The following is a 26,008-nucleotide window of genomic DNA, read 5'->3' as shown; positions in this document are numbered from 1 at the left end:
ATCTGTGGGTTGCAGCTGTACCTTGCGCTGGCCGCTCCCACGCTCACAGATTGGTTCCCTTCCAATTTTTTGTGTGTGTGTTTTTACATACCTGCCATTTAGAGCGCTTGCCTTTTCTCATTCTCTAGAAAATAACTGAGCCATTTATAGTTTCATTTCACTTTTGAAGCAGCACTGGCGATGATGCAAGAAAAAATAGAAGGGACCTCCTTGTTCTCAGTTTAAACACAGCCAGATGACCAAAATAAATTGTACTTCACTTGCAAGCAGCAATTTTTTACTTTTTATTACATACTATTTGAGTAGTACGTAAGGGTTCATAATTCGTGAAATGTGTGACGTATGCAGAATTATCAAGCACTTTCGGCAGGTTACATTCATCAAATGACCAACGGCGTAGTGGGCAAAGTCATCCAGCTTGCCCACACTTTCCTCCAGGATAAGGCTCCTGTGTGCTGGGCATCATTCAGTAGGCACGAGCTACTGTTGGGGAACCAGGAGCGAGTACACAGCGAATTTAATTGCCACATGAGATGCACACTTTACCTTTTTGTCTATTTTATATATGATTCATCATGTTTAAATGTGTATTCTATGTGTTCTAATTATTCTTTATTAGCATTCTTAAATACTCAAAATTCATGTCACATATGCATGTTTGTCAAGCACCAATTGACCTGGGGAGCCGAGAGCAGCTTCTGCTAGCTGTTTCAAGCAACCCAGACTCTTCTAGGATAGAATTGGGAGCTAAATAGCTCCCAGCTGTCCGCCCATTGTGAACCCTGAATTAGTGCTTTAAGTGGGATGACAGATCGAGACAGGGTGAATCTAGCAAAGGGGCGTGGCAAATGTACTGGAAGGAAATGCTGTATTATGCAATTACATGTGGCACATAGACCTTAATATTGCTGCCCACTGAAGACCTTATGTATGTGACCAGGAATTCCTTAGGAATACTCAATGGTTCCTTGAAAGGGCTAGACGTGCATTTTGTTGACTATAGAAGTATAAAGTCATGTTGCATTTTATGTATATTATTGTTTAGTGCAGCCTTCTCCCCTGTTGCCGAGTCTTGATTCTACAAACAACGGATCAAATGAGACTAGCATCACTTTGTTATTTAAAAGTGAATTTGAGATTATCTGTGTGGTCTGAAGCGAGTTGGAAGGGGGGGGGGTTACTGAATATGTCCAATTTCTGTTAGTCATCCAGAGTGTGTTCATGGAGTCTGTCTCCGCTTTCGTTCCTAAAATGCTCCAGCGATGCTAGACAGGCAATCCTTTCAGCATGTTGCAACGGATGGCATTGATCCCAAGTCGGTTCCAATAAAATGACACTCGTGTGCACTGTACCCATGTTGCATATTTAATATAAATAAGCCAGTTATGTTGCCAGTCGCAGGTACAAAAATACATTAGAGGTTCCCAGTTTAGCATTCTCCATGTGCTCCTGCTGTATTTGCAGACACGCAGGGCAATCTCCATCTGAACCCTTCCGCTTCGAAGCGACATGCTTAAGACACACCTAGTTCACACTCCCTAAGAAGGCTGCCGTTGCAGATTGTCCGGCACATGCATGCTCTGCTAATGTTTCCTTGCCCCAATCTTGCGTTTTTCCTAGTGTCTGAATTATGAGCTTGGGACGGTGTCCTAGTCGAAGCATACCATTGTTTCTGCCAATTTGTACACCTTTATTATTTTGTCTGAAAATATGGTGCAACGAATTAACATACATTTTTATTTTGTCGCTGCTCCAGCTGCTTGTTGCAGGGGAGGACCACATATTCTAGTCCAGCATGGCTTCCAATTTCTATGATCAACACACCTTTTCATGATAAATGTTGCTAGGAATTCTACTGCATTTGTGTGCATTGCAGATGTTTAAGATGTCGCCATAGGAGGGGCTTAGGATTTAAATCTATGCTGTGTCAAATACAAAGCAGCTTAATTGTGGGCGATTGTTTTCGCATTGCAGTGTTACTTATAATACAAATAAACAGGATCTTCTCTTTTCTTGCCTTTCTTTAGTGAAAATTGTGATTCGTGGTGACAGGAACACAGGGAAAACCACCTTATGGCACCGCCTCCAGGGAAAGAAGTTTGTGGAGGAATATATACCAACACAGGAGATCCAGGTCACCAGCATCCACTGGAACTACAAAAGTAAGGCTGTGTAATGTTAATGAAGGAGCTTGTGGGGCAGTGGACCAGTGGGTAGCTAAGAGGTGGGTCAATGAAGCATGTGGTGGGTGAGGAGATAGTGGTCTGTTCATTTTAGGAAAGGTGAGGCCAGTGGATGAGTGAGAAGAGTGTGCAGGGGATTGCAGTGTTTGAGGGTCTGAACGAAGATGTGTATAGAAGACTCTAAAGGAGTGATTGGAGGACACCCGAAACTGATGGAAAAGGAGATGGCTAATTGCAAGGGGATTTTTAGAGCACTGTGGGTTCTTCAGGTGAGTAAAAGAGGTATGAAATTGTCCTCAAACTCCACTTGCCAGAGCCTAACCTGCACCCTACTGGTGCTCAAAAAAGCCCACTTGTAGCTGTGGCAGATTTTACACCCGAGCACTTGACCCCCGAGCATTTAGGAAATAATTTGTATTGCCCATGGGTTAATAATTAGCATTAAATGGCATCACTAACATCCCTTCGCAGTTTCTATCAACAAAACCACAAACATTTACACGTGGTAAGAATGTGCAGGGTGGGCGGTCGTGATGTTTTGATGGTTAACTTCTATAATGGCCCTCATGTTCAATTTGGTAAGAACTGTCTCTACTTTAGCCTCCATAGTGGAGGGTCTGGTCAGTTGTGTGGTTGCAAATGATTTACTTCTTATTTTGGGGGGATTTCAATCACAAGTTGGGAAATGGGCCTGCTAGTTCTTTGTTCAATCTGACTGAAGATGATTTGGCTGGCATTTTGCCACCCATCATGAGAGATGATAGAACCTGCAGGGGAGGGACTTGGGTTTTGGAAACTCCTTTTTGCTTGGGGGCTGTGTGCTGTCAATGTTTGTTTCCCCGAGGATGTTCCGGGAAATGTTACTTTTACCTCCTGTATAGGTCGCTCGAATCTTGATTATTTTTGTGTCCCAGTAAAATTGTGGGATTGTGTCACTGGGTTCAAGGTGCTGGATGTTTGCAGTGATCATTTTCACATTCATCTCAAGTACAGGCCCCAAAGTAGGTCTTTCTGTTTGGGCTTGACCAATGAGTGCCCCGATGGCTTGAAGCTTTGGTTAAAATGGCATTCAGCAGATTGTGAGAGCCTGCAGTGGAATATTGCGAGAAATAATTGGCAGGTTCTTGAATGGCTCCGTTCTGGCATTTAAGACCAGAGTGATACTTGGTGCAAGTTTTCATTACTACTGACTAATCTTTTGGCATTTTTCACTCCGAGTGTGGATAGAAGGAAGAGTGCCCTCACCCCACGTGGTTTAATACAGAGTGTGTTAAAGCAAAGTATTTTCTGTTGAGAACTTTGAAGAATCCTTTGTCCACAAAACTTGTGATCATCATGGCTCGAACATCCTATAAGAAAGCCATAGCTTGTAGCAAACGCAAAATTGTAGCAGCGGCTTGGGTTAAGTTCTCCATTAATAATGATGTTTTAAACTGTTTTGGGACATTATTAACAATGGGCCCTTTTATAAATATAAGTACGGTTGATTGTCCTCAACGGTCCTTGATGAGGAATTGGGTAGCTCCTTATTCTTCCTTGTGTAGTAATGGCCCTGGGGATGTGGCTGTTGTTCGGCCCTTTGCTTTGGACTCCAATCCATCACCTGTTTTTTTTACGAAGAACATTATTAAATTTACTGTTGGGGAAATTTTGACGGCTATTAAGAACCAAGGCAGGAATAAGGCCGACGGTCTGGATAATGTTCCTGCAGATTTGTTCTTGGCGGAACCAAGTTTGTGGACACCCATTTTGACTTTGGGGTTCAATGCTGTTTGTGCTGGAGACATTCATCCTATTTCTTGGTCTTGTGCTATGATCTACCCAATCTATAAAAAAGGCCCAAGGGCGCTGGCAGCGTTTTATAGACCAAACTCTCTTCTAGACTGAGATCTTGGGGAGGGCCATTCTTGGGTGACTGGTTTCTTGGGTGGAGAGTACAAACATATTTCCTCTTATCCAGCTAGGCTTCAGACCAGGTCTGGGGACTGCAGAACAGGCCCATACTCTTTATTTGGTGGTGGCGCATTCTTCAGCAAGGAGGCACCCATCTGTCTGACTTTCATGCATCTGAGCACTGCATTTGACAAGGTTAATCGCCTTAGGTTGTGGAGCATGCTTAGATCCATGGATTGTCCTAGCCCGTTGGTGTATCTCTTAGAGAGATTACACTTTTCAACGATGGCTTGTGTGAGGAGTGGACCTGCTGGACAGTGTTCCCCTTTTTCCAAGTTGCATGTGGGGAACTTCACAACTGTGTTTTGGCCCCCTTGCTTTTTTGTCTTTATATAAATGGTCTTTATGACCATCTACTTAAATCCAATTCTGACTTTCCAAGGCTGGGCAATAGGCATTTGCCTTTTCTTGCCTATGCAGATGTCACAGTCTTATTAGCTCATACCCCCAGATCCCTTCAGTGCCTCGTTGACGACTATTCCCGATTCATGGATACCCTGGTTCTTAAGGTAAATGCTCAGAAATCAGATGTGATGGTTTGTCACAGGGGGGAGCCTCCCCGGAGGTTTCAAGTGTTCTTCTGCAAGGGGGGGGGCAGTTCCAAGAGTGGAACACTTTGATTACCTGGGGGTGAGATTTTCTTTGAATTTTTGGGTGGAGGCACATGTTGAGAAGCAGACCCTAAGATTTAAACAAGCAATTGGGGGGGGGGGGGGCTAGCCAGAGCATTGGGGTTGTTTAAAATATAGCTGATTGAGCTGCTGCTCAGTCATTCATGGTAAAGCTTCTACCATGGAATGGAGCTGTGGGGATTTGGTAAAACTGAATCTATCCAGGTGGTTGAGAACCCTTTTTTTTTTTTTTAAAGAGCATTCTGGGGTTTCCTGCGTCTGCCCACAATTTCGCAGTTCATTAAGAACTGGGTTGTTGTTTTCTTACCGACCTGGTTGCGTCTATGCCTGCTAGTCATTGGCTAAGAATTTGGGATAACGCTAAAGCTATCTCGACTCAGGAATTAGCTATCTTGTGCTTGGAGATCTCCATTTAAGGACTCCACGGCTCAGGTATGTGAATACTGTGTTAGATGTGGGTGTGGGTTACCGTTTTTCTACAGCAGCTCTTTTATCTAATAAGGTTGTAAATTCTGCAAAAGATAGTGTATTTCAGTCGATTCCGATGAAAGAGAGAGTCCTTGGAGCTTATGTGGCCAGCCAATAGGAAACATCTGATCATTACATCCCCTGTTTTGCAGAAGTATCTGAGCTGGGCACTGGATCCGTCCCAACGCATCCTTGTTTCGAGGGTGTGTTTTAATTGTATTCAATTAAAAACTGTGGTGGCGGCTTGGGCCAAGGGGGATGTGGATCAATCACGTTTGCTTTGTGGGGTGTCCAAGGAGCACTTGTCACACTTTTCTTAGTTTTGCCCTGCTTTTTCGGCAATTGGAGAATATACTTGGAAACCTATATTGCAGGGCCTGGGTTTTCGACGTTATGAGCCAGCATTGTATTATTTGCTGTGTGTGGATTCTGTACAAGTGGGATGGGCTGTATTGATTTTATTTTTTTAATAATGCTTTGTTTCTGAGAGAATTTCTATTCAGATCTGGTAGATTTTGAGTTTGTTTTTTTAAGGATTTTTTATGGTTGTTGGGTGTCAAGATACACAATAATGGGGAAGAGAGGTCGACACTCTTCCCCCGAACCACAGAAGCCGAATGAAGTCGACCCTCCCACCGTGGTTGGCACAGGTACCTGATATCTATAGTAGACAGGACACCACGTGGCAGCCAGTTGGGGAAAAGGGTTAAGGAGAGGTTGTGGACAGGGTAGGGAAGTTTAGGAACACCGGATGGAGGGTAAGGGGAAAACCTAGTTTGGATAGGACTGGGGAAGCACAGGGAAAAAACCTACGCTTACTAGTAACTTGTAACACCATCAACTGTGTGTTTTCCTTGTAGCATAACATATACCCTGAAATGCTCTGATTACTTAATACCATACGCATTCAGTACTGCTTGTTACCTTCCAAACATATCTCTTGAGAACACCTTAATACGTGTACCTCCTTTACCCTATGACATTAAACATAAATGTTGTAAGCATGATGAAACATACAATGGGAATGCTCCCAGGATGAAAGACAAAACACCTGGCCCCCTGGGCTGGCATATGCAACACTTACAAACAAGAACATAAACTGTAATTAACATATAGAACATAACGATTTGCCCTGTGCATTCTTTCAGCATGTAGTTTTCCCCACTAGCACCCAGTTAGCAGCCAATGCCGGTTGGGAATAATGTTGGGGATAATGCAGATTCTCCAGTAGCCCATGCGTAATTCACACAACCCAGAAAAACAAGTTTTGTGCTTCACAATGCGGGCTGCCCTAACAAGCACTAGATCCTTCTGTTAACATGCCCATGGACAGCGTGTGCATTTTTCAATGAAATAAAGCCCTTCCTGCACTTCTCTTATGTCCGGGAGGCTCCTGAGCGTTCCCGGACGTTGAATGCAGTAGCCCGTAGCAGCCGCCACAATCACATCTCTTACCGCTGCGAAAATGCTCATGCCCGCCGCCTCCGCGTCCCTGCCAGTTCCATAAGCGAGCGGCTCGTGACTTCTCCGACGTAACTTCGTCCTCCGAAACAAAATAAGCCACACCGGCCGTGCTCCGCGAGCCCCTCATAAACCGTTGGTAATCAGGATCAGCTGGCCCCCACGCGCGCACGGCAGATAACTACCCAGCCTCCCAAGTACTGCTGGGAATTGTAGTCTTTGCTGTCTTTACTGTCTTTTCAGTGCTTTAGCCCTTTTCTGAGCCCATGATACACACGCCTGCCCTTTTTCCTGACATTGGGTTAAACTACAAATATTTTCATTTTTTGTAATATTGTTGGTTGTTTTATGGTATACTTTTTTTAACCAAAATAAACAATGAGGTTGATGAGATACTGGTGACTACGACTCCACCCCCATTAGCTTGCCCCCCATCACCTCCTCAACTCGGAATATTGGTCTCCGGTATCGCACTAGGAGATCCTGCGCGCCTCGCATCACCTCCACCTCCCCGCCTCATGTCCACACCAGAAACAATTTCCTCAGATTACGCACCTGCCGAACTCCACCCGCCCCACGCAATACAACCACAATACCCCCCACACCCTCCCCTTGGTGCACCCAGCAAACAAGCCCATCAAATGCCCACTGATCAACGCTAGATCTATCCCAGCTCATGCCCCTGAAATTCATGACTTCCTGACATTCAATGACTTGGACCAACTAGCCATAACAGTGACTTGGCTTCACCCAGCGATCGGCCCTGCTCTCCATCGAAATCCCCTCAGGCTATACCATCCTAAGAATTGACAGAATCCCCATCAACGGTGGTGGTGTTGCGTTTAACTTCAAAAACACTATCACCATCACCACCACCACCAGCGCTATTCCCAGCTGTTAATCCATCATTGCCAAACTCTCCACCTCCCCCAGCAGCACCATCTCCCTCCACCTCATTTACCGCCCCCCTCCCTCGCCGGCCCCATCAGCTCCTTCAAGGAAGACCTCCTGAAAAGTATTTACCCTTCTATCAAGCCCAACGCCAAAATCATAATCCTAGGAGACCTTAACCTAGGTCTCATTGACCCCACAAGACTCCTACGCCTCTGACCTAGCTTCATCGCTCAACCAAGCTGGCTTCATACAACGGTCCCTTGAGCCCACCTACTCCCAAGAGCACACCCTCGATTGGGCTGACGACCTCAACTGCAATGTCTCCAACCCCACCACCCCACACTGCCCATGGTCAGACCATCACACCTTTTCCTTCGACTTCCCTATCTGCAAACGGCCGGCCCCTCGTACCCCACGAAACCTAATGGCATGGCACGCTGCACCAAAACCTGAACAAGGACAGCCTGTCCCCGCTCCTCTCTGCTTTTGAGAAATCGACCACCACAGCAACTGACCCTGCAGACCTAGCCAACCTCTTCAACAACGCCATCGCCCATGCGGTTGACACACTTGCTCACCCAGGGCAAAGCCAAACCAACCCTAAAAAAACTCCTGGTACACCCCTCAGCTCCTCACCACCTGCACCAAAAACCACGCCCGCAGAATCAGCCTGGAGAAAGAACCCCTCCACCACTACCAAAGCTCAATTCAGTGCCCTCTACAAAGCATACAAAAAAGAAATCCTCACTGCCAAACAGCTACAATGAGAGAATTAACAATGCCAAATCCAGCTCTCGACAGCTTTTTTCGATCCTGCGAGAGCTCGAGTCACCCACTGCCCCTCTTCCCTGACCTGACCATAGACAACATCTGGTGCTCCAAAATTCAAGACGCCCTCACTGGAAAAATTAGCTCCTTCAACTAAAGGATTCACCTCAAACAACTAGCCATGCGCTCCAAACCAACCCACCCATCTCCCATTGCACCCATGACCAACCCCATATCCCCCATTTCACTTCCAAACGGTCTCATAACTTGAGATTGGCAACATAATCAGAATATAAAGCCATCCCAATGCAAAGAAGATGGCTGCTCGACGCGAATCATCGAAGAATGTGCCAAAACATTCACCCCAATCATCACAGCCATCATCAATTCCTCCTTCACCTCAAAAATTGGCCCTACATCCCTGAAGGATGCTTGGGTGTTGCCCCTGCTAAAAGAAAAAAAAAAGCGTCCTAGACCGTAGAATCCTCACGAGCTACCGCCACATCACAACTGTGCCCTTCATCCTCAAGATCCTTGACTAAGCTGCCTACATCCAGGTACAACAATACTTTGTGAAAAATCATATTTTGTGTATCTGCCAGCCGGGATTCCGCCCCAGACACGGAACTGATTCTGTCCTGCTCGACTTGAAAAATCAACTCAACGTCATTGAGGATGACGGCAAACTCACCCTACTTTTGATGCTGGACCTCTCAGCAGCATTTGACCTAGTCGACCATAAAACACTTTGCACCACCTTGCATCGACAGCAAACTTCTCGCCATCAGCCACAGAGTGGATCAGATCCTTTCTGGCTGATAGATCCTCCTGAGTCCTCATTGACGATCACGCCACCTCACCAACGCCAGTAACATGTGGAGTCCCCCAAAGCTCATGCCTTTCCCCCACACTGTATAACATTTATACAAAACTCCTCTTTGATCACATTGACCATCTCAGCATATCCTACAAAAACTATGCCAACGATGCCGAACTCCTTTTTCCCCCTCCATCAGGCTCCTACACCCAAGATGCTGCAGCAGTCAACGCAGTCTATGAAACCGTCCAAAACTGCATGGCAACCCACCTGCTATGCCTCAAAGATGTCAAGAAACTGAAATCCTGGTTGTTGGCTATATGCACAGAGAGAAATTTCATATACTTAAGTTACAGGAGACCCATATCGATAAAAAGGGTAAGGGGAAATTGCTAATTGGAGGGTTCACCCAGCTATTTCAGGCATACACGGAGCAAAGAAGGCAGGGGTACTAAAAGCATTTCAACAAAGGTTGAGAATACAAATACACGACTTGCTGGCAGACTGTGGGATGATTCAACCCATTGTTGCTCTACCATGCGGCATCACTGTGGTCTGATGGTGCCAGAAACATCAAAATGGCCGCAAAACCCCTGTGCGCGCCAAAACCTCTGAAAATCGCGCTTTGTAAAGCACAAAAAGATGGCTGCCCAATCTGCCGTGCATGTTGTCAGTGGTGGAACAGAGATCTCACTCCTGAAACATGTCACTGGGCTCCACAACATGTAAAAATGGAGTACAGAAGGAAAAGCAGTGCTTTGCTAAATCTTGCTTTAAATCACTATTTCTTTGTTGCAGAAACTGCAGAACGTCGGTACAAAACACACTCAAACATCCAGAATTCTTGCTGGGTGCTCCAATTCACTTAGTGCAAGAAACCATTGTGAATTTACAATGTCCTGAAAAGCTGAAAGCATCAAGTGATTTCCACAGCAAAAGTGGCTCTGTGGATCTGTAAAAATCTGGGCGCAGTACCCTCGGCCGCCAGAATGACAGCTTTCAGGGCCTGCAGGATTAAAAAACTTTAAACATATATAAACTAAAATCAAATGGTTGCAAGCTAAGGGCCTGTACTGAGAGTAACCCATCTTGTAATTGTTTTGATTCCATGGTTTAAAATCGTGAAGTATTTAGCTGTGATTTGATCCCATTGGTTTGTTTTAAGCTAAGGAAAAATTCTATGGAGCAAACTACCCACAAATACTGACAAGAAAAAATCAGATCTCGAGAGATGGAATCCTCTTACGAGATCATGGTGGGGTAGGATGACATCAATACAAATGAATATTTTACCAGAACTATTGTATTACTTCCAGGCATTGCCGATCAGAGTGCCTAAAAGTCCCTTAAGAAGGCTCTCTTGTCCTACATATGAAAAAAAGACCCTACAGAGTAGCAAGGACAATGCTAACAGCACCAAAAAGCAAAGGAGACTTGACCCTTTCACATATCCATAGATACTACGAGCGAGGCGGCACAGCTCTGAGTCATAAGAGAGTGGCACGCAGAAGGGACACACAAGATATGGGCCAGACAGGATAGAGCGATAGCAGGATCATCCCTTTAGGAACTGTTGTGGAAAAAGGAATGACAGACACCCAAATCTTAAGATTAGCGAAGTAATGGGAGCAGGGGTAGACATGTGGGACGAAGTAATAAAAAGAGCGGTACTTATGATAGAACCAGCTCCATTTAGCCCATTGTTTGGGAACTCTGATTTTCTGCCGGGGATGGTAAAGGGAGCATACAAGAAATGGGAAGAAGCCGGGTGTGTGAAGATTTGTATATGTTTCAGGGCCAAACAATTAGATCCTTCGAGGAACGCATTATTGCTCAGGGTCTGACAGGGAAAGACGGGTTTAAATACGAGAAATTGAAACATTGGCTGAATACCCCAATCATTAAACAGGCAGCAACGAGATCATTAACACCATTTGAAACCTACATAACGACCCACACAGGTGCAAAGAAACTTGTTTCAGATATATATAAATTTATTAACGCTCCAGCCGAAGAATTATAATGGAACTATATGAAAAAATGGGACAAAACACTTTGGGAAATAATCTCTAGGAATCAATGTGAACATCTGTGGGGGGGGCAATCCCAAACCTAACCCTAGCCATACAGGTGAGAGAAATGTGGATAGAAATTCTTTTACAATGGCACTATACCCCGGAGAGGCTGCGCACAATGTTCCCACAAGTGTCTGATTGGTGTTGGAGGCGATTTAAGCAAGTGGGGACCTGGAAACATATCTGGTGGGATTGCCCGGTACTACGACACTTCTGGGATGAAGTGAAAACCCAAATGCATGGGATGTTCCAGGGTGTGGGGCAGGTTGGAGAAAAGGTATGGATGTGTGGAATGTGGTACCCCAAAGTCAAAGGTCTGACAAAAAAACGTAAATGGGGGTTCATGATCTGCTTAGTAACCGTCTGGTTAGAGATCACACAGAAGTGGAAACAGCAATCTACGCCCACTCCTTTTGATTGGTTACATAAAGTATGGTCATTTGTTTCTATGGAATGAGTCGCCTACAAGATCCAGGAAGACTAAAAGAGATTTAAGAGGGACTGTGGTCCGATTTTGGCCTTCTTGCAAAGTGACTATATGGTGCAGTGGTGCCCGCATAAGGTAAGGAGTTTGGATATGATTGGATCCTAAGAGCAAGAAATCTTCGGGAAGAGAGAAATATACTTCTGGTTTTGGGGAGGGCGACTCAGTGGGGTGTGTTGATTTAATGTATTTGAATCTGTATGATAATGTATCACATGAGAAACCAATAAAAATAAGTAAAAGAAAATAACATTTAGCACGTATTAGTTATGATTCAGTGATAATTTTGTTTAAAAAAAAAAAAAGAAAAGCACAGATGAGCCACTCTTCAGAGCAATGTGAAAATAACACATTCAAACAGCGTGTGTGTTCTGCATGATCTATGTATGTGCTTTGCATATGCTTTTGCCACTGAAATGAATCGTAGTGTATCAAACTAAAAATGTAAGACCTAGCTTTTTGCCATAAGCATGTAGGGTGCACACATACTTTTCAAATATGAATTTAATAACAGGAAATTGGAAGAGGGTCATTGGTGGTGAGCTTGCCATTGAATGAGTAACAAGGGAGGGAAGAGAGACTTCTGAATTTATAGTCTGTGAAATGCTCCATCAGTAGGAAGGCGTTGGTCTTACACAATAATGATAATGCCTTGGGGAATGGTATTTGATATGGGCTTTTCTAACTGATGTGTTTTCATCTATAGTGTTATGGGAGAGATCTACTTTATTTCTTTGTTACAACAGGTCTGTGTTACATTACAGTTGGGCAACAGGGGGTGAGGTGCGATTGTGGTGTGACATTGTGTGAATGTGCTCCTATTTTGTGAGAATTCACCCATTGTTCTTCCATTTGTATTATCTGAAGGAGCTGGCTTTGAATCATGTGTACTACCAGTCACAGAAATTGGAGTATAATGAGGTGCATTAATACTCAGTAAGACAGAATTACAACGTTCACGAGGCCGGAACACTCCTGAGAACATCTGATGGCTGTTTCAAATAAAGTTCATGTGACACCAACATAACACATTACTGCAAGCAATGCCTTTGTATGATTTATCAGTTCAAATATACACTAAAAAGCAAGAACAGCTGCTTATAATCCAAAAAGGGGCAGGTCTCTGAGTCAATGGGGGTGTTTCTGCTCCAGTTGAATCCTGTCCGATAGCACAAATTAAATGTACACTTAATTGTTTCCTCTCCCACAAATTCAGACTGCCAAACAACCACGAGGCTCCACATGCACAATTGAACCCTGTCGGTCAATTATATAATCAACTGCTAAAACTATTTTTACCGGGGGTCGGAGAACTTTCTTTCTAACCACTTATGCAAAAAGTCCTCTGCAAAGCACAAAGGCCAATCGTAATTTCACAACTGGTTTGATGGTTTCTCTCAAATAACTGAGGAATCAAACCCGTCTCTGAACTGATTGTATAAAAATATAGTTTGTCAAAACATCTTCTGATATTGGGATGATTTTTTTAATCAGACTGCAGATGCTTTAAAGTGGGTGATACTGGTGATGATCTTACCATTGGGAACCATTTGTAAATCCTTCCTTTATTAACCTTGATAGACAGTGATTTAGGTCAACATTGCTCCTTTTTATCCCTGTGGCTAAACAGGTGTAGTGTAGGTAGAAGTTAGATGAGGCTGTCATGAAACGTTCTGCATCAAAATCCAGACAGACTTTGGTATTCGTAGCTGAGGAGATCACACCTCAGGCGAGTGCTGCCTTTCTTTTAGCTTTATTGTATAAGAAAATGTGCAATAAACCAAATCTGTGCATAGAGTTCATTTGTATCTGTCTTGGGTCAGTGTGTGCAGAACAATTATCAATTTGACATCCTCTTCACCCTTTTGCTACTTTCATGACCTGCTCTTTTGTAATGTAGTAATGTTAAAAGAAATATGGACTATAGAACATTTAATTTTGATGGATTTGAGTTATTTCATATCCTGCCTGCAAAATGAGTAGGCAGGAAACTCTGGTGGGTTACTGATTTGGGTGTCAATTCGATTAAATTAGTTTTTTATGCAGCACAACCTGAATTCCAAAAATATTCAAAACCTTATGACTCATTGAAATCACAAAGGCACATAATGCTTGATACATTTTTATAACTGGATTGATTCCACAAATAGTGATAAGATATGGGGCCTCATTATGACCCTGCCGTTCCGGAAACCGTGACGGTAAATCCGCCGCCACCTTTGTTTACGGACCGGCAGATGAGTTCTGCCGGCAGGAGGTGTCACTCCTGCCAGGTTTGACCTGGCGGGAGTAACGCCACCCTTCTGCAGAAGGAAATGGAAACACCTGGTCCGTTATACATAGAACTGGTGTTTCCATTGTCCCCATCCCCACGGAGTCCTAAAGGATTGACCTGGCGGGAGTAACGCCACCCTTCTGCAGACGGAAATGGAAACACCTGGTCCATTATACATAGAACTGGTGTTTCCATTGTCCCCATCCCCATGGAGTCCTAAAGGACTCAATGGGAATGGGGATTTAGGGAATTCCGCCTCCGGAAATACAGGGTAACCGGGGTTGTAATGCCTTGATTCCGGCAATCAGAGGTGGTAATTCATTCCAAGTCCGGCAGCAACCTGCCGTTTCTTCTGGCTTGGTTACCGCTGGACTTGCAATGAGGCCCATGGTCTTAGTTATGAGTCGGAATGTTACAGAATCTGCTGTGATATAGAAATGTATTGTTGATAATGGGAGGAGATTTTAATGCTAAATTGGGTATAGGGATGTAACGGTATAACGGTATACCGTTAAAGATACTGTGAACCACTTAATTGAACAATAATAACCGTCACATTGTTTATACCCTTATACTGTTCATACCGTTAAGTGTGCTTTTCAATCTGATTTGTAAAGGCTGCAGTAAGCAAGTGCTGCGCAGACTTGGTCTTACACTGTTGGATCTGCCGTCTGCCAAGTAGTTTCAGTTGGAGCAGTTTTTAATGCCATTCCATAAACCACACGTGCCTGACACAAAATCAATATGTTAGCAATAGGAAGAATAGATACAGTGCCAAGAAGGAAAAGGGTTTACTTTGGGGTGGCGGCTTTGGGGTTTATATATTTATAATGGATAATGTTCTCTAAACATATGGCAATGGGGGATTTCCCTGGTTCTATCATTGAATTTACATATAATAAGTCACATCTGTCGGTATTCCCTGCTGCCATACCAAAGGGTAACATGTCTGTGATTTCTGAAAACCTTTTGGCCCGCAAGTAAATTAAAGGCTGTAACGTAAAGAGAGAGAGAGAGTGTGTGTGTGTGTATGTGTGTGTGTGTGTATGCGCACAAGCGTATACTACCATCAGCCTCCATTGATCTGTGGCATGCAGGTTATCAAGATGGCAACATGTTCATCTTCACCAGTAGCCAGTAGGGGAACAAAAAGTCTAAATGACCACTTAAGAAAAGCTATTTAGTTTGCTTTGCCAGTTGTAGCAGGGCCCCCTCCCCCTCTCCACACGTGTGTTTGTGTTTGGTGGAAGCAAGTCATTTCAGTGAAAAGTATGTTGAAAAGCCCAATTCTGGCCCTGGGTGCATGGTTTTGTTTGAGATGATAAATCTGTCAATTTATGACCTTTTAGAAAATATTTGTTAAGATTAGTTAACTCCACCTGCTATACCGCGATAACCATGATATACCGTCATTTGGCAAGAAGGTTATCGTACCGTCATAAATCTAATACCGTGACACCCCTAATTGGGTAATGGCCCTCTAGAAGAGATTTTCTTTATTATAACCAAGATATTATACAAATAATTTCTGCTCCTCTTATGCTTGGGACAGGGTCGATGGCAGGCGGTTAGAAGACCGTTTGTTAAATGAAAGGGGGATGCGTTCACTCAATGGTCAATTTAAAGGAGACTGGCCAGGAAATCTACATTTGTTAGTACAAGTGGTACATCAACAATTGATTTACTTTGCCGCAAGCCTAGTCCAGTGGCCTGCTGTCTGTAAATTTGAGGTATAGGAGGTTCCGGCCAACAATAATTTCCCATTATTAGTAACAATATGGAATAGTAATGTAATTGACAGTCATTGTAATTCAATTTTTAATATCAAGTAATCTGCAAATTGAAGACAAATAAAGTGGGATATCCTCGCTTTGTGGGAAAATAAGATCAAAGATTCATGCCGCTATTAGGAGCGACATAGCCATCTGCCTAGATGTTCTAAAGTCCCTTATTAACGTCTTGGGTGCTTAAGCTAACATAGTGAAATCAATAGGCTAGATATTAATGGACAAGCCAAAATATAAGGTGTTTACCCTCCACCTGAGAGTGTGAAGTGACCAGAGCCTCTTTAAAATCAGTGCTTGTTTCCTTACCCATTGATTGGATGGAGATTTTGTGGGCTTGAGCCCTTTTATAAAATTAGAATTAAGGAAGCAAAGTTGGAAAAAGAAGGCGGCCTAGTTATTGAAGCGGACTACAGACAACCTAAATTGGAAGATGTTTTATTAGTATTAGGGTATTTATTGAGCGCGAACCTAGCTTCGGGAAGCAACAGAGCGCTTTACAATCACAGGTGAAAGAACACTGTGAGGGAAGCAGAGATTAAAAGGATCAGGGTGGTAACGGGGGTGGGCAATTGGCAGCAAGCGATCTACAAGCAACCGGGGGAGACAGTGGGAAGATCATCACTGAATCTCAGGTATGGAGTGCAAGTTGTGTGAACCTAGGTGTAAAGGAAGTTCTTGGAGCTTGTAGCCCCACGCTCTCGGAGAGGGGTAAGAGGGGTATTTTAGTAAACCAGGCTCGCACTTCAATTTAGGTTTATAGCAAACGGGTGATTTATTAGTTGGCTTGCAAGTAAAGGAGCGTAGGATCCTGCACAATATAAAATAAAAAAACATACATAATGAAACCCACCTAACCAACCAACCAACTAAACCCGCCTTCCAGACCAGTAACTTGACGACCTCTCGGAAGGTTAAAAAAAATAAAAACTCTGCCTAGGCCTTCGGGCACGTTCATTCAGTCTCTTTCTAAACATTAGATTCTTTTCTAGGCATTAGAAGTCCTAGTACAATGTTGATAAATAAGTGATATTTACCACACTGCTTTCGGCAGACCGTAACTTGATGGAGGGCTGGGATTTTCCTCGGCGTAGTGATTGCTGTCCTGCTTTATCAGCCCAGGGGCGTAGGTTACAATAATCGCTTTCTGACAACTGGCCGTTGTTTATTCCAGATAAGGCTGGACCGATCCATTGGACTCAAGCCTTTTAGTCTTGCTCCAGTAATACTAGAGGGGATGGGACTTATTGTCTCTAGTCTCTGTTCATGTTTCCTTTGTCCAGCTTTGTCAGGGACACCTCCTAAAAGTCCACTGTAAATAAAGCACTAGTGACGTGAGGTGGCATGATATCATGGGTCCGGGCCATGCTCATTGTCACAGTTCATATGGGACAGTCCTCAATGCCCCCGCAACAGAACCCCCCCCTCATCATTTTTCCCTCCTGTTTGTGTGTATATTTATTTATTATAAAGGAATGTTCTCCCACAGGTGGAAACCATTCTACGGATACTCATACCCCCCAGTTCCCTCTATGGATTAAGCATTTTGAGAAAATATGCAACTGGACAATGTGAATCTGATCAGTACTGGCTGCAGAACTCCTTTGAGGAGAATATAAGGGGTGATGCGGGCTGTTCAGGATCTAATGAACCCTGTAACCCTAAGTAAGTCTTTAAAGCCATTATTTCCCAGAAGACTGGTAGAGCTACAGGCCCTGACTGCATACCAATTCATGTTTTTAAAATGGATAAAACATTGTTGTCTTCAATCTTTGCCAATGTATTCAATGCAGTTGCTGGACTGACATTTCCCCAGTAATGGTGTGCCGCTGTTGTTGCTCCGAGGGACCTAAGAATGACCAGGCATAACACATGCTGATTCTGCCATTAGATAGATCAGTCAAGATGCAGAGGAAAATATTTATATCTAGGAATATTAACTAACTAGGTGGACTCTAACAACGTTGCAGTATGTTTTTAGACAAGGTGTTGGAATCCTAACCCAAGCCTTACATCTTTATTTGAGCTTGGCCAAACACTTAATAAGGTGGGGAATATTTGACCTTTATCAATCTCTCCACGGCCTTCTACCTGGTTGATTGAGGAAAGCTGTGGGACATCCTTAAGGATACATGCTTAGCATTTGGTCTTTTTAATGTATCGATTGCTTTGAATTCAAGTAATTCAGCACAAGTGAATTATGCGCAAGGAGGAGTTTGTTCTGATAGTTTTGTGGATGAGCACGGGGTTCGACAAGGGTGTGTTCTTGTGTCACTGCTATTTAACTTCCATACCAATTCTCCTAATGTTTTTAAATTGCCAATGCTGACAGCACTGTCTTAATCACTAGAAATCTCAATGCTTTGCAGTGCCTTATTACAGCATTTGCTCATATGAACACTGTGTGCGTTTAAATGAATACACTTAAATCCGTTATCCAGAATTTGATCTTTCATGGATTCACATGCTCATGAATATTCTCAGTCGTCCGGCTGGGAATCCTTGGTAATAATAAAACAGTTTAGCTTTAAACTTAAAAACTGCGTGGTACTTGTATAGCCTATTGCTGTCACTTTGGGTCATACTGGCCCAGCCAATGACAGTTGTCCTCCTTGGCTCCACCCCTGGTGGCCATCTTCTGATTTGTACCACACGTTTATGTGTTGGGAGTCCTCGTTGTTTCGCTCCTCTTCTCGATTTTCAGGCCCTCTCCACGCAGGCATGGCGGCCACAAGTAAGAACAGCCTTTTCAGGCCCTGCTCTAAGTGTTTGCTCAAAAACATTTTTTGTGGCCGATCGACACGAGTAATTCTTCTATTGTCAGCACCCGCATGTTGTGGACAACTGCTCCATTCTCCATTGAAGAGGGTGCCAGTGCCTCTGACTCAGCCTCGGTTCGGAGTCATGCCTCTTACAGGGCTGGCAGACCCGTAGATCAAATTTGCAAGGGGGGTCCTGGGAGTCTCTCTGCCAGACATTAGTCCTGGTTACGAGAGACTTACCCAGAGTCTTTAGCTCACTATCTTTCACAGAGAAGAAATATCCCAAACATATCAGTCTTTGTCCTGCCCTGGGGCAGTCCAGCACCGAAATGCTAGGCAATTCTCCTCTGAACAAGAGTACCAACAGCATCCCCAGACACGTCTTTCGGTCTAGTTGGACCTCATCAGTAGGGAGGAGCTGTGCCTCTCTAAGAATAGTGAGCAAGGGGTCCACGTCTGGATTCCCCTAGTAACTTAGGGTGAGACCCAAAGTTACTTGAATATGCAAATTGACAAGGGGGGTCCTGGGAGTCTCTCTGCCAGACATTAGTCCTGGTTACGAGAGACTTACCCAGATACCGATGCAGAAGTTACAGGTAAGTAACTTGATCCTTACTCTAGCTCTAAGAGCGAATGGCAAGAAAATATATAATTACAGATTAAAGTTGGGGAAGGATTGACTCCCCATGCTGGAACTGAGTAATTAGTTGGGGGCTCGATTGGGAACCAGATTAAGGGTTATTTATCAATTTGAGATGCAAGCTATGAAGATGGCACTTTTGGTTGGAACTTTGCAAATCAATCAATAATTATGATGGTAAGAGTTTGAGGCCAAGACGATTACACTGTATGGGGCCTGAACTTGTAGCATAGATGACTGCCCCAATTTTACTAATAGTTGAAAATAAATGTATCAAGAGATTACTTTTTGCTTCCGTTCTGTGCCCTTTCATATAAAGCACACCTGGAGCTTGAACTGACCTATCCGGAGAATGAGATCCGGTGTGCGCCAGGACGTGTCTGGCTAAAAACATGGGCCAACAACGGGAACATGGTTTCCCATTCATCAATTAATCACTTGGGCATGTGCAATGCCTATTTAAAGATTTCGTGGATCCTTGGTCATTAACATTTACAATGTTTTGTAAATCCTATATCCTTACCGTATTTAATGCAGTTGAAGATTTTATATGATAATGCAGCAATCCTGTGAGATTCATGCCCAAGTGGATCAGATTAAAATCAGCAATCTGCATTATTATATAATTACGAATACTAAAAGCAGTCTTGCAAATTACTTGATTTGGGCTTGTACCACCTCGAGCAGAGACTGATTGGTGAGACTGGGATTTAACCTGTTACCATCAAAGAGTGCATCAGGTATCTGGTCAGTGTCTCAACTATATGACAAAATGTGTCCAAGCTGTCATAATTCAGTGGAAACTTTGATATATTTTCTGGTTTGCATATAATGTGATTGCCATTAAAATTTATTCTTCAAAATGTGGGCATTCGCCAGCGCAGAGTTGCTCTCAGTTTCTTTAATTGTTGGGTGAACGATATGTTGCTTGGGCGGTTCGATTTTCTATTAAACCGGCTCTTCCTCACCATATAAGACATTTGGGTAATGTTAACACATTTAGGTTCCACTGGCTGTTATTTAATGTCTTTTTTTCATTTTTGTATAATCAACTTTGTAATTATTTCTAAGTAAGCCCTATTTTTAGGTAAGTCAACTAGTCCAACAAATATATTGAAGGGTCCTGGACTATAGCTTGAAGATTGCGGGCTTATGGGTCGATATTCAGTATTTATTTATTTATTTAAATGTGTAAATTGAACTTTGTAATTAGCATTTGTATGTCCACTGTGTTTTATCTTGGTTGACTAGCCCACTGGATTTATAGAAGGTTCCTGGAAAATAGATTGAATGAGAATTGTATGTCTACTTGCAGCATGATGGGTTATCTGATTACACTGTTTCTGTATTTTTACATTTTAATGTTAGTTTTATCCAATGTGGTTTATTTATATGTATCATATGCACTTTGATGGATTGTTTTTTTTTTTTTAAAACTGTTTCTTAATGGTCATGTCGATATTCACACATTACAATAATATTCGCTACAGTGCGGAACACCACCAACAACATGTACGTGTATAAGTGTCAATGTCTCAGGGCTTGGTTGAAGGTGAAAAATCATCTTCTGAGATCATATTACACAGGTTGCTTCTGAAGGGAGCCCATATATCTTTAGGACGATTTGTTACAGACATGGACATTACAAGTTGTTCTTCACATTTGTTTACAAATGTCAATTCCCAAAGGAAATCGTCCATCCGGGGTGCATGTGGGGCCTTCCAGCATTTCTGTATGCAGCATGTAACAACAGCGCACATTACATTAAAGTCTCCTTGTGGTTTTGGCCACCTTACCAATGTCGCCAAACAGATATTTCAGGGGAGTGAGAGTCCTGGGGATTTGCGTTATTGTCTCGATTGTATCAGCTACTTTGCCCCAAAACATTGAAACCATCGGACACTCCCAGTACATGTGAAAAGCATCTGCATGTGGGTCCCGACATTTCAGACATTCCCCAGAACAGTTCTCTGTAAACTTAGCCATTTTAACAGGAGTGTAATGTAATTGATTAAGGATGTTGAACTGGATTAGGCGTAGGCCGGCATTAAGGTACACTTATTTTGTCAATTGGCAGCATTTATGCCATTGCTCGTCGCTGATAGGTGTGCCCAGATTTGTTTCCCATGCATCTTTAATGGTGTTCAGGGACTGTGAATGCGATTGTATCAAGGTGTACAATTTGGAGATACCCGCCCCTGTGCCTTCACCCGAAGTAACAGCTCTTATGCATTCATGTGTGGCGGGTTCCTCCAGAAATATCGGCCATCTCCCCACAAATGCGGCCTTCATATGATAATACTGTAGCAGCTTCAGGTGTCCACCACCAAGGGTTTCCACAAACGCATCTAGACTTACATATCTGCCTTCTGGGTACATGTCTCGCATCTTCAGTTGTTAATCTGGGTCCCAGGTTCTCTGTAAGGCTTTGTCAAATGTGGGCGAGATGCCTGGGAAGCTCCAGAGCGGCGCCTCAGAGTCATATGGTACCTCTAGGTTTTATTCTTTTATATATCATGGACAGTGACGCTAACAGGGTCGAATCTACAGGAGTCTTTATAGCGTGCACTGAACATTACAGAGCGGAGCGGAGAACAGTGGGGGATGCTGCATATCTTTCTATCGGGATATGTGTGGCGGTATCACCCTGTTTGTACCAGTGTTTAGCAAATGGGGCTTGTGCCAATAAATAGTACAATATAAAATCCAGTGCAGCAATGCCACCGGTAGCGTATGGTTCCACCAGTTTTTCCCACTTAATTCTCGAGATTCCACCTCCCCAGACGAACGAGGTGGCCAATGACTGGAGTTTATTGAAGAATGCCCTGCCTGGCCAAAGGGGGATGTTGCCAAAATAGTACAAGAGTTTAGGAAGGACCACCATTTTCAGTAGTGCTATCCGACCGTATACGTAGAGAGGGTGGTTGGCCCACAATTGAAGCTTCACAGCCAGTGATTGCAGGAGAGTATTGTGGTTGTCCGCATACAATGTCTGCCTATCCCTTGATATCATGATGCCCAGGTAACGAACCCGGACCAGCAACTATTTGAATCCATTGATGTTTAGCGGGCATTCAGTGGCAGGTGTAAGCGGAATAGTTCTGATTTAGTTACATCAGGGTCCCGAACATGAAGGGTGACATTGGCATAAAGTGAGATTATTTGAGGTGGGCCCGTCAGTCTAATACCTCTGTGTCCGTGGTTCTTATGCACGTACGCAGCCATTGGTTTGATTGTCAAAGCAAAGAGTATGGGGGAAAATGGACCGCCCTGTCTGGTGCCTCTACCAAGAAGAAATAATGTGGATTTGGTGTGGCTAGTGAGAACTCGGGCTCCTGTTTGGGTGTATAGGAGCCGACACATCGTAGAAAATATGAGTCCAGTCCAAAGTATTTGAGTACCGCAGATAGATATCCCCAGGATACCGAATCGAAAGCCTTTTCGGCATCCAACGCAGCTACCGCCACCCTTGCCTTTGGCATATTTGTGCCATCACTCCGAACAGCCGATTGTGGGCAGTGGACCTCATCAGAATGAAGCCAGATTGGTCAGGGTGCACCAATTTGGGCATATTGGGGAGAAGCCTAGTTGCAAGGATTTTAGGGAATATCTTCGCATCTGAGTTGATTAGGGAGAGGGGCCTATTTGAGGACATGTGAGGGGGGCGTTGAGGTGCCAACAACACATCGAGTCCGGGAGTATGCATCGGTCCATAGCCTCTTCCGAAACGTTCAACAAGATAGGGGCTATCTCTCTGCAACATTCTTTATACAGTTCAATACCCAGGCCGTCAGACCCCAGGATCTTCTCGGATGTCAAAGCTTTAATGGTGTCTACTATTTCTTCCTTATTAACTGGCAAGTCCAGCATGGATTTAACTTCGGGCGGGAGCACAGGGATCCCCAGCCCACGCAGGTATACAGTGGTCTCCCTTGCTGTCTTCTCATCATGATTTGAGTACAGTTCCGCGTAGAACTGTGTAAATTCATCACCCCTATGTCTGCTGTTCAGATACCGGTTATGGGGTTGCAATAACTTTCTGCTTTCAACATGTTGGCCAGGGTTCACCCTGCTTTGTCTCCCTCCCCATAGCTGCATGCCCTGACTGGGGCGGCCATGTATTGCACCGCCCTGTCAGCCAATTTGCGAAACTCACCTTGCAGCCTATTAATGTCTCTGCCATGGTTTCCATTCGTGAGTAGCACTGTAGCTTTTCATGTTCTTGTATGCAGCATTCCACCTGGCTCGGTTCCTTCCTGACATTTTTAAGTAGGCCTGTAGTCTTGGACATGAGGATATCCTGGATCCAGACCTTGAAGGTCTCCAAAAGTGTTGCACAAGTGCTGACCGAGCCTTTGTTAATGTCAAAGAATTCTGCAGTTTCTGTATGCAGAGATTCTGACACATTGGGATCTCAGAGGATATTAGAGGGCATCCTCCAGCGCCGGGCATGTGGTGGGGCATCACCTAGTTCAAGAAGCAGGGAAACAGTGGAATGTTATGTTACTTGGCATTTATATAGCGCTCTATTTATTGTTGGTATGACCGCAAAGCGCTGGTAGGTTGAACGCCCATGGGAACCGTAGTTCTGGTCAGTAGAGAATGATAGTGTCGTAGGGTGTGTGGGTGCACCAGGTAAGTGTGCAGCTGGTTTAATTGCCGGGTAGTAGCTGTGTCCTAGCGTTTAGGTGTGGTACTGGAGATGTCAGTTGGATGTGTGCAGTTGGGTGGGTAGACATCCAGACTGGGCTCTGGCTGTGTTAGGCCTGAAGGACGCATATGTGAGCAACTATGCTGGAATGTGCTCGGCTAGCTGCGTTTTATTAGGGTGATGAGGTGTTGATGAGGTTGTATTCGTATGTGGACAGCTAGACCGCCTTAATCGGGGGTATAGCTGTGTTCTAGTTGAGTGATGGTGTATAGCAGAGAGTAAGAGTAGTGATGTGATATGATGGTTATCTTTAGAGCGCCCGAGACCAGGCACGTGAACAGGATGGTGGGAACATAGCGACACACAGACACTTGGAGACAGGGGGCGATACGTATATATAGGGGGAGATACAGATATATAGGGTGGATACAGATGTATAGCAACAGCATGGGGAACAGCGAGGCAGGATGCACAGTGATACACGTGTGGGGCTCATTCCATCGAATTCTGCTCATTCCATCTGCCCCATTCATTCAGTCAGCTCCGTCCAATCCTTCTACTTCATCCACTCTATTCCATCCACTCCATCCATTTCACCTATTACCCCCACTCTGTCCATTCCATCCATTCCACCTATTCCATCCACTCTATCCATTCCATCCACTCTATCCATTCCATCCACTCTATCCAATTCATCCACTCTATCCAATTCATCCATCGTATACACTGCATCTATTCTATCTACACCAGTTCATCTATTCCATCCACTCCATCTACTCCATTCCACATATTCAGTCTGTTCCATCTATTTCGTCTATTCCATCCACTCTATCCATACCATCAATTTCATCCACTCTACCCATTCATTCTATCCCATCCACTCTACCCATTCAATCCATTCCATCCACTCTACCCATTCCATCCACTCTATCTGTTCCGTCCACTCTATCCATTTTATTCGTTCCATCTATTCTATCCATGTCATTTATTCCATCTATTCCATCCACTCCATCTACTCTACCGATTCCATCGGTTCCATCCACTCCATCGGTTGCATCCAGTTCTATCCATCCACTCCATCCAGTTCTATCCATCCACTCCATCCAGTTCCATCCACTCAATCCAGTTCCATCCACTCAATCCATTCTATTTGTTCCATCCACTCCATCCAGTTCCATCCACTCCATCCAGTTCCATCCACTCCATTCCTTCTATTCATTCCATCCATAGGCTCCATCCATTCCATCCACTCTATCCAGTTCCATCCAATTCCCTCCACTCTATCCAATTCCCTCCACTCTATCCAATTCCCTCCACTCTATCCAATTCCCTCCACTCTATCCAATTCCACTCCACCCACTCCATCCACTCCATCATATCCACGAACAGTCTCATTGTGTGTTTCGTCATTGGGTTGTTGGGAGCTCAGACATATTTTTAGGGTGGTCATTGGTGTTGTGGGAAGAGCCATGTTTTTAGTAATTTGCAGAATGACATATAGTCTTGGGTGTGTTGGATGAGCTGTGGAAGCGAGTTCCACAGAGATGGGGCCAGTGCTGAGAAAGAGGATCCTCCGATCCTGATGGAGTTGATGGTTGGGATCACTAAACGGAGGGTGGAGCTTGATCTTGGGGTGCAGGAGGTAAGGTTTTAGCTCGTCTTGCAGGTATAGAGGGCCGGTCTTGTGCACTGCACGATGTTTGTTTGATTTTATTATTTATAATGCGCGAGCGTACCTGGGGGTATCGGGGCGCAGCATTTAAGAAATTTCAAAGCTTGGTTACAATACACAGAGAATATCCATGATACAAAAATAGGTACATAGTATTATATACAAATTAGCAGTCCTATTATGGGACCGTAATATACAAGTAAGCAAGAAGGCACACGTGGTTACAATGTGTGCGGGTAGCGCTGGGCATTTCATTGTCTTAATGGGACTCGAATTTCAGCAAGTAGACAACCTTGGAACGGAAGTCTGATAGGGTAGGTCTGCTCTAAGGTTTGGAGGCAGCGAGTTCCAGAGCTTGGCAGCTTTTACCGGGAAACTGTTACCCCCTATGGTGGCCCGTTTGGAGTGGGGAACAGATAAACAGTCTTTGTATATAGTTCTAACGGGTCTTAAGGAGGATTGTCTGTGGAATCTGTTGATCAGGTAAAT

The 26,008-nt window shown here is 44.1% G+C and overlaps 1 protein-coding gene across 2 annotated transcripts in view; it reads left to right on the top strand.

Annotated features, from left to right (window-relative positions):
- The window catches only part of RABL6 (RAB, member RAS oncogene family like 6), a 931,527-nt gene that overhangs the window by 80,594 nt on the left and 824,925 nt on the right, over positions 1-26,008 (top strand). For both annotated transcript variants that reach the window (XM_069609758.1, XM_069609759.1), the window contains one exon: positions 2,028-2,162. In XM_069609758.1, the coding sequence (XP_069465859.1) occupies positions 2,028-2,162 (135 nt within the window). The remainder of the gene's footprint in view (positions 1-2,027; positions 2,163-26,008) is intronic.

This window comes from Ambystoma mexicanum, chromosome 8 (genome assembly GCF_040938575.1).
Source record: "Ambystoma mexicanum isolate Mex_15411 chromosome 8, UKY_AmexF1_1, whole genome shotgun sequence".
Lineage (NCBI taxonomy): Eukaryota > Metazoa > Chordata > Amphibia > Caudata > Ambystomatidae > Ambystoma > Ambystoma mexicanum.
This window is presented reverse-complemented; position numbering and strand designations above follow the sequence as displayed.